Here is a 14,158-nt window from a genome sequence, read left to right on the forward strand (position 1 = left end):
CTCCTGGTGTATTTGTCTCTTTCTATAAGGAGATAGTAAATAATGATATCATTTGCATTAACATTATGTTGAGGAATTTACTCTGTGGTACATTCTGCCTGCAGACATAGCCGAAATTAGATTAAAATACAAAACTAAATCATACAAGATATAATTTGCCTCACAGGGTGAGTGCCTTGCACAACAGACACCATTTCCTTTCATAGCTTTTATTCCTTTGCATCTACCTATATGTGCCCACTAGAGATGAGCGAACGTACTCGTCCGAGCTTGATACTCGTTCGAGTATTAGGGTGTTCGAGATGCTCGTTACTCGTGACGAGTACCACGCGATGTTCGGGTTACTTTCACTTTCATCTCTGAGACGTTAGCGCGCTTTTCTGGCCAATAGAAAGACAGGGAAGGCATTACAACTTCCCCCTGCGACGTTCAAGCCCTATACCACCCCCCTGCAGTGAGTGGCTGGCGAGATCAGGTGTCACCCGAGTATAAAAATAGGCCCCTCCCGCGGCTCGCCACAGATGCATTCTGACAGAGATCAGGGAAAGTGCTGCTGGTGCCGGAGCTGCTATAGGGAGAGCGTTAGGAGTTATTTTAGGCTTCAAGAACCCCAACGGTCCTTCTTAGGGCCACATCTAACCGTGTACAGTAGTGTGGAGGCTGCTTTTTGCAGTGTTGCACTTTTTTTTTTTTTTGTATATCGGCCGTGCAGAGCATTGCGTCCTGCAGTAATTTTACATTGTCCAGGGCCAGTAGTGGTGAGGCAGGGACAGAAGGCATATTTAGTGTATATGGGCAGTGGGCCTTTCCAAAAACATTTGGGAAAAAAAATCTATTTGGGCTGCCTGTGACCGTCCTCAGTGTACTGGGTCTCTGCTGGGGGTAGTTGTCCTAATTCATACGCAGCCAGCTAAGCGTTACAGCAGGCTTGCGCAAAATTCTTTTCTGCCTCTGTGTTGCCTCTTACATCACCGCTGTATTCCTGTCCACAAGTGTACTGGGTCTCTGCTGGGGGTAGTTGTCCTAATTCATATGCAGCCAGCTAAGTGTTACAGCAGGCTTGCGCAAAATTCTTTTCTGCCTCTGTGTTGCCTCTTACATCACCGCTGTATTCCTGTCCACAAGTGTACTGGGTCTCTGCTGGGGGTAGTTGTCCTAATTCATACGCAGCCAGCTAAGTGTTACAGCAGGCTTGCGCAAAATTCTTTTCTGCCTCTGTGTTGCCCCTTACGTCACCGCTGTATTCCTGTCCACAAGTGTACTGGGTCTCTGCTGGGGGTAGTTGTCCTAATTCATACGCAGCCAGCTAAGTGTTACAGCAGGCTTGCGCAAAATTCTTTTCTGCCTCTGTGTTGCCTCTTACATCACCGCTGTATTCCTGTCCACAAGTGTACTGGGTCTCTGCTGGGGGTAGTTGTCCTAATTCATACGCAGCCAGCTAAGTGTTACAGCAGGCTTGCGCAAAATTCTTTCCTGCCTCTGCTGTGCGTTCCGTAAGTGAAGTCAGCCTCCAACCACAGGCCAATAAGCGGCACATTTAATTACAGCGTTCTGTTTCTGCACTACTGGTAATACACCATGCTGAGGGGTAGGGGTAGGCCTAGAGGACGTGGACGCGGGCGAGGACGCGGAGGCCCAAGTCAGGGTGTGGGCACAGGCCGAGCTCCTGATCCAGGTGTATCGCAGCCGACTGCTGCGGGATTAGGAGAGAGGCACGTTTCTGGCGTCCCCACATTCATCTCACAATTAATGGGTCCACGCGGTAGACCTTTATTAGAAAATGAGCAGTGTGAGCAGGTCCTGTCGTGGATGGCAGTAAGTGCATCCAGCAATCTATCGAACACCCAGAGTTCTGTGCCGTCCACTGCTGCAACTCTGAATCCTCTGGCTGCTGCTCCTCCTTCCTCCCAGCCTCCTCACTCCATTACAATGACACATTCTGAGGAGCAGGCAGACTCCCAGGAACTGTTCCTGGGCCCCTGCCCAGAATGGCCAGCAATGGTTCCTCTCCCACCGGAGGAGTTTGTCGTGACCGATGCCCAACCTTTGGAAAGTTCCCGGGGTCCGGGGGATGAGGCTGGGGACTTCCGGCAACTGTCCCAAGAGCTTTCAGTGGGTGAGGAGGACGATGACGGTGAGACACAGTTGTCTATCAGTGAGGTAGTAGTAAGGGCAGTAAGTCCGAGGGAGGAGCGCACAGAGGATTCGGAGGAAGAGCAGCAGGACGATGAGGTGACTGACCCCACCTGGTTTGCTACGCCTACTGAGGACAGGTCTTCAGAGGGGGAAGGCAAGGGCAGCAGCAGGGCAGGTTGGAAGAGGCAGTGCGTTGGCCAGGGGTAGAGGCAGGGCCAGACCGAATAATCCACCAACTGTTTCCCAAAGCGCCCCCTCGCGCCATGCCACCCTGCAGAGGCCGAGGTGCTCAAAGGTCTGGCAGTTTTTCACTGAGAGTGAAGACGAGCGGCGAACAGTGGTGTGCAACCTGTGTCGCGCCAAGATCAGCCGGGGAGCCACCACCACCAGCCTCACCACCACCAGCATGCGCAGACATATGATGGCCAAGCACCCCACAAGGTGGGACGAAGGCCGTTCACCGCCTCCGGTTTGCACCACTGCCTCTCCCCCTGTGCCCCAACCTGCCACTGAGATCCAACCCCCCTCTCAGGACACAGGCACTACCGTCTCCTGGCCTGCACCCACACCCTCACCTCCGCTGTGCTCGGCCCCATCCACCAATGTCTCTCAGCGCAGCGTTCAGCCGTCGCTAGCGCAACTGTTGGAGCGCAAGTACACCGCCACGCACCCGCACGCTCAAGCGTTAAACGTGCACATAGCCAAATTTATCAGCCTGGAGATGCTGCCGTATAGGGTTGTGGAATCGGAGGCTTTCAAAGGTATGATGGCGGCGGCGGCCCCGCGCTACTCAGTTCCCAGTCGCCACTACTTTTCCCGATGTGCCGTCCCAGCCCTGCACGACCACGTCTCCCGCAACATTGTACGCGCCCTTACCAACACGGTTACTGCCAAGGTCCACTTAACAACGGACACGTGGACAAGCACAGGCGGGCAGGGCCACTATATCTCCCTGACGGCACATTGGGTGAATTTAGTGGAGGCTGGGACAGAGTCAGAGCCTGGGACCGCTCACGTCCTACCCACCCCCAGGATTGCGGGCCCCAGCTCGGTGGTGGTATCTGCGTCGGTGTATGCTTCCTCCACTCAACCACCCTCCTCCTCCTCCTCCTACGCAACCTCTGTCTCGCAATCAAGATGTGTCAGCAGCAGCACGTCGCCAGCAGTCGGTGTCGCGTGGCGTGGCAGCACAGCGGTGGGCAAGCGCCAGCAGGCCGTGCTGAAACTACTCAGCTTAGGAGAGAAGAGGCACACAGCCCACGAACTGCTGCAGGGTCTGACAGAGCAGACCGACCGCTGGCTTGCGCCGCTGAGCCTCCAACCGGGCATGGTCGTGTGTGACAACGGCCGTAAGCTGGTGGCGGCTCTGCAGCTCGGCAGCCTCACGCACGTGCCATGCCTGGCCCACGTCTTTAATTTGGTGGTTCAGCGCTTTCTGAAAAGCTACCCACGCTTGTCAGACCTGCTCGGAAAGGTGCACAGGCTCTGCGCACATTTCCGCAAGTCCCACACGGACGCAGCCACCCTGCACACCGTGCAACATCGGTTTCATCTGGCAGTGCACCGACTGCTGTGCGACGTGCCCACACGGTGGAACTCTACGCTCCACATGTTGGCCAGGCTCTATGAGCAGCGTAGAGCTATAGTGGAATACCAACTCCAACATGGGCGGCGCAGTGGGAGTCAGCCTCCTCAATTCTTTACAGGAGAGTGGGCCTGGTTGGCAGACATCTGCCAGGTCCTTGGAAACTTTGAGGAGTCTACCCAGATGGTGAGCGGCGATGCTGCAATCATTAGCGTCACCATTCCTCTGCTATGCCTCTTGAGAAGTTCCCTGCAAAGCATAAAGGCAGACGCTTTGCGCTCGGAAACGGAGGCGGGGGAAGACAGTATGTCGCTGGATAGTCAGAGCACCCTCCTGTCTATATCTCAGCGCGTTGAGGAGGAGGAGGAGCATGAGGAGGGGGAAGAGACAGCTTGGCCCACTGCAGAGGGTACCCATGCTGCTTGTCTGTCATCCTTTCAGCGTGTATGGCCTGAGGAGGAGGAGGATCCTGAAAGTGATCTTCCTAGTGAGGACAGCCATGTGTTGCGTACAGGTACCCTGGCACACATGGCTGACTTCATGTTAGGATGCCTTTCTCGTGACCCTCGCGTTACACGCATTCTGGCCACTACGGATTACTGGGTGTACACACTGCTTGACTTACGGTATAAGGAGAACCTTTCCACTCTCATACCCGAAGAGGAAAGGGGTTTGAGAGTGATGCTATACCACAGGACCCTGGCGGACAAACTGATGGTAAAATTCCCATCCGACAGCGCTAGTGGCAGAAGGCGCAGTTCCGAGGGCCAGGTAGCAGGGGAGGCGCAGAGATCAGGCAGCATGTACAGCACAGGCAGGGGAACACTCTCTAAGGCCTTTGACAGCTTTCTGGCTCCCCAGCAAGACTGTGTCACCACTCCCCAGTCAAGGCTGAGTCGGCGGGAGCACTGTAAAAGGATGGTGAGGGAGTACGTAGCCGATCGCACGACCGTCCTCCGTGATGCCTCTGCCCCCTACAACTACTGGGTGTCGAAGCTGGACACGTGGCCTGAACTCACGCTGTATGCCCTGGAGGTGCTTGCTTGTCCTGCGGCTAGCGTCTTGTCAGAGAGGGTGTTTAGTGTGGCTGGGGGAATCATCACGGATAAGCGTACCCGCCTGTCAACCGACAGTGCCGACAGGCTTACAGTCATCAAGATGAACAAAGCCTGGATTTCCCCAGACTTCTCTTCTCCACCAGCGGACAGCAGCGATACCTAAACAATACGTAGGCTGCACCCGCGGATGGAAGCATCGTTCTCTATCACCATCAAAAACGGGGACCTTTTAGCTTCATCAATCTGTGTATAATATTCATCCTCCTCCTCCTGCTCCTCCTCCTGAAACCGAACGGGCAATTTTTCTTAGGCCCACAAGGCTCAGTCATATAATTTTTGTAAACAATTTTTATACGTTTCAATGCTCATTAAAGCGTTGAAACTTTCACCTGAACCAATTTTTATTTTAACTGGGCTGCCTCCTGGCCTAGTTACCAATTAAGCCACATTAACCAAAGCGATTAATGGGTTTCACCTGCCCTCTTGGTTGGGCATGGGCAATTTTTCTGACGTACATTAGTACTGTTGGTACACCAATTTTTGTGGTCCCTCGCCTACAGTGTAATCCAATTAATTTTTTGCCCACCTGCATTAAAGCTGACGTTACATCAGCTGTGTTGGGCACTGCAATGGGATATATTTGTGTACCGCCGGTGGGTTCCTGGCGCCCACGCATGCTGTCGGTCCACACGGAGTTGTAACTGCATGTGTCTACTTCTAGGGAACCCCAGTCTGACTGGGGCATGCAGTGTGGGCCGAAGACCACCTGCATTTAACTTGACATTACCTCAGCTGTGATGGGCACTGCAATGGGATATATTTATGTACTGCCGGTGGGTTCCAGGGAGCCACCCATGCCGTGGGTCCACAGGGACTTCAGAATAGGGAGTTGTACCTGCCTGTGTCTATGAATTAAAAACCACGGTCAGGTTGGGGCATGCAGTGTGGGCCGAAGCCCACCTGCATTTAATCTGACGTTAGCTCTGCTGTCCAGGGCACTGCAATGGGATACATTTATGTACAGCCGGTGGGTTCCAGGGAGCCACCCATGCTGTGGGTGCACACAGAATTCCCATTGCGGAGTTGTACCTGCCTGTGACTATTTATAAAAAAACGCGGTCTGACTGGGGCATGCAGACACCTTGACAGAATGAATAGTGTGTGGCACATAGGTTCCCCATTGCTATGCCCACGTGTGCAGCTCCTGATGGCGGTGGCACAGGATTGGATTTCTCATTGCTTCTGTACAGCATTGTGGGCTATCGCCCCGCCCCTTTAAAAGAGGGTTGCTGCCTAGCCGTGCCAACCCTCTGCAGTGTGTGCCTGCGGTTCCTCCTCATGGCAGACACACTTATAAATAGACATGAGGGTGGTGTGGCTATGAGGCCAGCGTGTGGCATGAGTGCAGCTGAAGGCTGCGCAGGGACACTTTGGTGTGCGCTGTGGACACTGCGTCGTGCGGGGGGTGGGGGGGGGGGTGTGGGCAGCATGTAACCCAGGAGAAGTGGCAGTGGAGTGTCATGCAGGCAGTGATTGTGCTTTGTTGGAGGTAGTGTGGTGCTTAGCTAAGGTATGCATTGCTAATGAGGGCTTTTCAGAAGTAAAAGTTGTTGGGAGGGGGGGGGGCCCACTCTTGCCGCTATTGTGGCTTAATAGTGGGACCTGGGAACTTGAGATGCAGCCCAACATGATGTAGCCCCTCGCCTGCCCTATCCGTTGCTGTGTCGTTCCCATCACTTTCTTGAATTGCCCCGATTTTCACACATGAAAACCTTAGCGAGCATCGGCGAAATACAAAAATGCTCGGGTCGCCCATTGACTTCAATGGGGTTCATTACTCAAAACAAACCCTCGAGCATCGCGATAATTTCGTCCCGAGTAACGAGCACCCGAGCATTTTGGTGCTTGCTCATCTCTAGTGCCCACCTTTGCATTCAAAGTAATGACTAATGATTCCCGAACCTAACCCCACTTAGCCCTGGCTATATTAGTCATCTTCCGCCTATGGAGGATGCCTAAGCAGATGGTTCCATCTGTTGTGTAAGCTTGATCAGTAGTTTGTGTGTTCTCTTTGTTCCCTTGCTCCTGCTTGTTCTGGACTTTTCTGACTTCTCCATGCCTAGTTACATTTTTTGGACCCCTCTCTCTCTGCCAGCTGCTGCCCCAACTTGGATGGTTAAACATATTACCCCTGATCTGCCAGCCCTGACTTCTCGCATGACTGTCATACTGATGTTTATGCTACCTACCCTGACCTTGGCTAAGTCTCCTGATTAGGTCACCGTTCAAACCCTCAGGCATGATGCCACACAACTGAGACTACTTCTGCAAGTAACAGGCTGGAGACCCTGCAGCGAAAACCAGATCCCAATTGGAAGGGTAAAGGGTAAATAGTGGGCTATTGTCCAGCAATGCCTTGCGAGCACCGAGTGAAATGGTAGCATTGTAACTATCTGGAGCACTTTATGACAGTGTGGTATTATGGCTGGCATGAGTGCTCAAGTGCACTCCTCAACTTTTGAAGAACTTCACTTTTAAAGAGGAAAGTGTAATTTAGACAATTCAATCAGCAATGATATTCAAGATCCATTGTAATATTCTCTTCATGTTATCTCAGAATAAAAGCACATCCAAAAAGGGTTAATTCAGTAGGTGTTGATTATTTCAAAAGCGACAGCAGCCAGACTTCTAATATTGACTAGCATGACTCTCAGGGGTGTCATCGGCTAGTCGGGACATGAGATGAAGGTTGATGAGGCACAGAATGCCATAGATGTCATCTACTGCACTCGCGGAGGAGATCCTGCTGCAGTGGCATCTCCCTCTCTCGGTGTAGGTAAGGGCTGCAGCTGGACTTCCATGGTATTTATTAAGCTGCTAGCAAAGGAAAAGCTGTACGACAAAAGCCTTCTCGCTCATGCAGGCTGCCGGATTCTGCTGCTGTTTGCAGATGCTTTGGCAATTACAAGGGAGCTGAAACATGGGAGGAAGAGGAGAGCATCGCTCTCATCACGGAGGAGGCACCAGGACTCCACCACCACATTGTCTTCTCCGCACCACAGAAAGTTGGGAGGTAATATCTTCTAAAGGATTGTGATTGGAAAAGCCACATTGGATGCGTGCAGGTCTACAGCAGGAGTGCAACATCTCAGAAGTTCTAGTCCCAGATACCGATACAAGATACCGAAGAGTCCAGAAATACCAGCCGATGGCTACATACTGGGGCTGTGTGATACTGTGCATGGTGGCTGCACCGCAGGCATCGCTTGTGAAAGCTCAGGTAGGAATGCATTGGGATGCTTTATATCAGTGCTGATATTTATATACGTGTATATTATGTAGCAAAGGATCAGTGATTATTACTGACCACCACTACTTACTGTAATGGACAGCTCAGTCATTAACCTTACATTACAAAAGACAGGCAGAGCTACGCTGATAGTGACCGGCAGCTGGACTTGTCAGTTACCATCACTGTGACCGGCAGAGGTGCTGGCTGCAATCAGCGGTTATACACCTGCATTGTGCAGAAGAGAAATGCTATGATGTAGCAACCTAAGAGCTCGTTCACACCTACAGCAGAAAAATCCACATGTCTAACGTGTGGATTGTGAAAATGACTTAAAAGCACATGTGTGTGTACACCCTAATGCCATATATATATATATATATATATATATACTCATTGTCAGTAACATCACCCCCAGTAGAAGTTATCGGATGGGATGAAACTTTCTCTGTGATTGTAAGGTTTTGATATAAGTGATTACAATATCAGAGCAAAATGCTCATTTATTGTAGAAAACCGAGCCGTTGTAGAGAGGCTCTAGTACCCTGTTGTACCGCCGCTCGCTTGGATACAAGATGTGATACAGGTGGGCATGGAAGCTCTAGTACCCTGTTATACCGCCTCTAGCTTGGATACAAGATGTGATACAGGTGGGCATGGAGGCTCTAGTACCCTGTTATACCGCCTCTAGCTTGGATACAAGATGTGATACAGGTGGGCATGGAGGCTCTAGTACCCTGTTTTACCGCCGCTAGCTTGGATACAAGATGTGATACAGGTGGGCATGGAGGCTAAAGTATCCTGTTATATTGCCTCAAGCTTGGATACAAGATGTGATATGGGCATGCATGGAGGCTCTAGTACCCTGTTGTACCATCTGTAGTTTGAATATAAGATGTGATACAGCAGGCATGGAGGATTTAGTACTTTGCTGTAACACTTCTAGATTGGATACAAGATGTGATACAGGAGGGAATAGTGCCTCTAGTACCTTGTTGTACTGCCTCTAGCTTGGATACAAGATGTGATACGGGCAGGTATGGAGGCTCTAGTACCCTGTTGTACCACCTCTGGCTTGGATACAACATATGATACTGGTGGGCATGGAGGCTCTAGTATCCTGTTCTACTACTTTTAGTTTGAATAGATGATGTGTTAAAGGATTCATGCAGGCTCTAGTACTTTGTTGAATAGCATCTTGCTTGAATACAAGATGTGATATGAGTGGGTATGGAGGCTCTAGTACCCTCTTGTACCACCTTTAGCTTGAATACAAAATATAATAAGGGCAGGCTTTGAGGCTCTAGTACCCTGTTGTATCACCTCTAGTTTGGATAAAAGATCTGATACAGAGGGGCATGGAGGCTCTAGTACCCTGTTGTACCACATCTAGCTTGGATAGAAGATGTGTTAAAGGATTCATGGAGGCTCTAGTACCCTGTTGTACTGCCTCTAGCTTGGATACAAGATGTGATACAGGGGGCATTGAGGCTCTAGTACCCTGCTGTACTGCCTCTAGCTTGGATACAAGATATGATACAGGGTCATGGAGGCTCTAGTACCCTGTTGTACTGCCTCTTTTTTGGATAAAACATGTGATACAGGTGGGCATGGAGGCTCTAGTAAACTGTTGTATCACCTCTAGCTTGGATACAAGATGTGATGGGGATGGGGGGTAAGGGGGCTCCATTACCCTGTCGTACCACCTCTAGCTTGGATACCAAATGTGATACAGGGGGGCATGGAGACTCTAATACCCTGTTGTACAGCCTCTAGTTTTGATACAAGATGTGATACAGTGGGCATGGAGGCTCTAGTACCCTATTGTACCACCTCTAGCTTGGATGCCAGATGTGATATGGGGGGCATGGAGGCTCTAGTACCCTGTTGTACCACCTCTAGCTTGTATGCAAGATGTGATAGGAGCAGGCATGGAGGCTCTAGTACCCTTTTGTATTGCTTCTAGTTTGGATACAAAATATGATACAGAGGGGCATGGAGGCTATAGAACTCTTTTGTACCACCTCTAGCTTGGATACAGGATCTGATAAAGAGGGGCAAGGAGGCTCTAGTACCCCGTTGTGCCGCCTATAGCTTGGATTCAAGATGTGATACAGACGTGCATGGAGGCTCTAGTACCCTGTTGTATTGCATCTAGCTTGAATACAAGATGTGATACAGGGAAGGGGGGGTGTAGGCTGTAGGATGCTGCTGCTTATCCCAATTCCTCCAATTCTGTCTGTGTTTTTCTTTTCATTTTTCCTGCCCAGATGTAGGACTTCCTACAACTGCATTCAGATATTGGTCAGAAATTTCTTCCCAACATTGTTGCAGAAGTTCCCACAACTGTGCTGCACTTTTAGGTTGCATTGCTTTCACCCTTCTGTCCAGTTTATCCCACACAAGCTCAATGTGGTTTAAGTCTGAAGACTATGCAGGCCATTCTATTCTTTACATGGTGTATCAAAATACTGTGGTAGCCCTTTTAGTCCAGTGTGCTAGAGGGTGAAATGCAGCCTGTTCCCATACTGGTTAGCTAGAATCAGAGGGTTTGAAAGTAATCTACAAAAGTTGAGACACCAGTAGGAATAGTTTGCATCTAATTTCAAGAGTAGCTGTCTGTCCTTGATGTGTTCTCTGAAAAAAAGCCCTTTGGTAAAGCATTAATTCAGACTATTTCAGATCAAGATTTCATCTTTTTAGGTCTTTAACTTGCTTTTAACCTGTTAAACCATTTAACATTATTTGCTGGACTTGAACTTTGGGATGTCAAAAATAATTGGAAAAATTGTATGTTTATACATGTGTGTGTGTTTGTCTTTTTGTTAATTATTATAATTTGGTTTATATTCAATGACCGGTGGCTGATTGCCGCCTGCAGTTCATGTAAATATCCCTCAGCTCTTCACCTCTCACGACACGTAGACTTTCATATGTTCAAGAACAAGCAATGTGTGTAAAATGTCCATTTCATTCACAAGTTTGCGGTGTAATCCCGGTGACATGCTCTAGGGGCGCCAGTGTGCTGTGAATTGCAGACTTTGCAGCAGCTCTGTACTATCTCGGTATTGCAGTGTGTGCTTTAGCTACTACTGTAGCGTCTTTCATCTGTACATTATGTATTCCTGTAGCCTACGGTTTCTGCACACCGGCAGCAGTGTTTATGTGGTGAATGAACTTTGTAACGGTGGAATTTAATCATTATTTTGGAGCCGTCCATAACATCTACAGGGAAATAAAGATTTCACTATCAGCCGGCGGCTCCTTCAAGTTGTTCTGCTGCTTGAGGCAGAAATGTTCTTGTAGGGTTGGATTATAGCGGCCGGTGCAGCCAGACAGAACTCAGCCGAGGGGGCATCAAAGGGGTCTATCCTGCAGGAGGGTCAGACTACGGGGCATCAAAGGGGTCTATCCTGCAGGAGGGTCAGACTACGGGGCATCAAAGGGGTCTATCCTGCAGGAGGGTCAGACTACGGGGCATCAAATGGGTCTATCCTGCAGGAGGGTCAGACTACGGGGCATCAAAGGGGTCTATCCTGCAGGAGGGTCAGACTACGGGGCATCAAAGGGGTCTATCCTGCAGGAGGGTCAGACTACGGGGCATCAAAGGGGTCTATCCTGCAGGAGGGTCAGACTACGGGGCTCTCGGCCCCTGGATGTTGTCAGAATTGATCCATAAGACTAATCAGGATGGGTCTCCGTGTCTTTATACTCTTCACACACATTGTTTTGTGGTGTTCTTCTGTTTCTAAGCAGCAGCAGGATTTTCATACTTTTTTACAAGTGGTTTTTGGGTGGCTTCTGTAGAACACTTTACGTTTCGGTATTGGCTGTAGGCCTCTTTCACACGGCGACAGCGATATCGCTGCTATGTACACACGGTTTTGTAGTGTCAGTTATGCTTTATTCTTTTACATGTCGGTTATACAGTTATTCTTGGGAAAAATGTAGCATCGCGTCGCTGCTACACGCGATAAAATTGCGCAATTTTATAGTGGGAGAGTTAATAGGACTTTCTAATGTAAAAATCGCATCACACAAAAATCACAAGTTCGGGCTATGTGATGCGATAAACAAGGAGGCTCCATAGGGAAACATTGGGACCAAAACATCACAAATCGCGGCTGTATAGAGCGTGCCGCGATTTTATATTCTCGCAATGTAGCAGGCTACAAAACATCGCTAATGTGAAAGAACCCACTAGAAACCATGGGAGATCCTGCAGCGAAATCCGACCCTGCCCGCGCCCGAGGACAGTGCTTACCTGTCCGGGTCTTCACTGTGGATGTGTGCGGAAGCACTGCCCGGCGCGCCGCCGCACATAAGTTTTTTTGAAGCTCCTGCTTACCTGTGGAATCTGCAGCCCGTCCGCAATGTCAATGGAAGCCGACCGTCAATTTTTCATCCGCGAGCGGAAACCTCAATTGGATTCCCCAGCAAATATCCGCTGGTGTGCAGAGGGCCAACATCGCATCAGGGAAAACATGGCAGATGGAAATGAAACCCTTGTAGATCATTGGTTTTATAATCTGCTTTTTTATTGGCTATCGCAGCAGGTAAAAATCGTGCAATTGGTTCACCGAGCGCTCGCTCTGATTGGCTGGGTTGAATACATGTTTTTCTGCAGCTGGGGCTGATTTTAAAGCTTTTACAGTAGGATTTCCTACTGTAAATGTTTAATTGCACCGCAGGGAAAACGCGTTTTCATGATGCGATGCTACAGAAAGGAAGGCTCCATAGGGAAACATGGGCTACAAAATATGGCTAATGTGAAGGGAACCATGGGAAAGCACGGGCTTCACATACAAGCGATTTGTAGTGCTGTCGCATCACGAGAAAATCACACCATTTTGTTGCCCATGTGAAAGCAGCCTAAGGGCTTTTACCCACTAGCGTATTTTTTTATTGCTGCGTTTTTTTCAATGGGACTTTCTAATGTTAAAATCGCATCGCACAAAAATCGCAGAAACACAAACGTGCGATTTTTGTGCGATGCGATTTTAACATTAGAAAGTACCACTGAAAAAAACGCAGCCATATTGTAGCGTTAAAAAAAAAACGCTGGTGGGTAAAAGTCCTAAGGCTGCCTGTCCACGGGCATTGCGAAATCCTGCAGAGGATCTCTGCCACGGGAGCTACCACCAGGGAGCAGCAGCCAGCTGACGGATCTCCAGAGTGAGCCTATCTGACAGACAGGCTCACCACAGAGAACATCGTGCTGCCATTTGCCATCCGCGAGCGGAAAATCGCTATGATTCTCCGCTTGTGAACTGGGGGGGGTTGCGCTTTCCATAGCACGCAGTGAGAATTCGCCCGTGGATCGGAGCCCTTAAGCTGACATCTGTCCGCCGTGGTTTGGGGAGAAAAAAATAACAGTGGTAAAAATGCTAGAAAAAAATGTGTCCTTTTCCCTAAAAACTCTGTTTGTGAGACCATCCATACAATCCATAATATCAATATGCTGTACGCATCATTAGACCCCCATCTAGCTGGCAGAAAAAAGTCATCGGTTCATGCTGTTTTTCCCAATTTCTGACCTCCCATCAGCAACAGAAATCTGGCTCCATCTGACAGGAGATGTTTTTCCGCTGCTCAGTGATGAAAGTTTTGCGCTCTTTTGCCCGCTGGAGTCTCACCTTTACGTTTCTCTTAGACACAATGGCGCTGGAACTGGTCGTCTGCTGCTTTAATCTGTGCGGAGGAACGGCGAGTTGTGCGGTCAGACATGTTAGTTGGAGCTCCAGCGTTGTATTAGGCTAACTGTGCAGCGCCTACTGGTCAGAACGATTCCTGACATCCTCCGCCGACCCCTTTTACTGATGAGTTGTTTCCGTCCACAGGATTCTCTTCTGCTGGATGTCTTTGTTCAGTCACGGTTGGCAGTGAAACCCCGGTTAGTCTGACCGGCCTCGTTGGAGGTCGCTCAGATCGCTGGATTTTCCCATCTAATGTGGATGATCCACAGAAAACTTGTCACGTGATTTTATGCTGCACTCCGGGGTCATAAGGATAATCTACATACAGGGAAGCGCCAATCACAAAGGGGCTGTGGCTCTAATAAAGGGCCGGCATATGCACTAGAGTACTGCG

At 49.7% G+C, this 14,158-nt stretch overlaps 1 protein-coding gene across 1 annotated transcript in view; it reads left to right on the forward strand.

The window, feature by feature from the left end:
• The first annotated feature begins 7,883 nt into the window (after positions 1-7,883).
• The window catches only part of PTH2R (parathyroid hormone 2 receptor), a 314,768-nt gene continuing 308,493 nt past the window's right edge, over positions 7,884-14,158 (forward strand). Inside the window, exon 1 of the mRNA XM_066577651.1 lies at positions 7,884-8,059. Within this exon, the coding sequence (XP_066433748.1) occupies positions 7,895-8,059 (165 nt within the window). The 5' untranslated portion in view covers positions 7,884-7,894. The remainder of the gene's footprint in view (positions 8,060-14,158) is intronic.

The sequence above is a fragment of the Eleutherodactylus coqui genome, chromosome 8 (genome assembly GCF_035609145.1).
Source record: "Eleutherodactylus coqui strain aEleCoq1 chromosome 8, aEleCoq1.hap1, whole genome shotgun sequence".
Taxonomy (NCBI): Eukaryota; Metazoa; Chordata; class Amphibia; order Anura; family Eleutherodactylidae; genus Eleutherodactylus; species Eleutherodactylus coqui.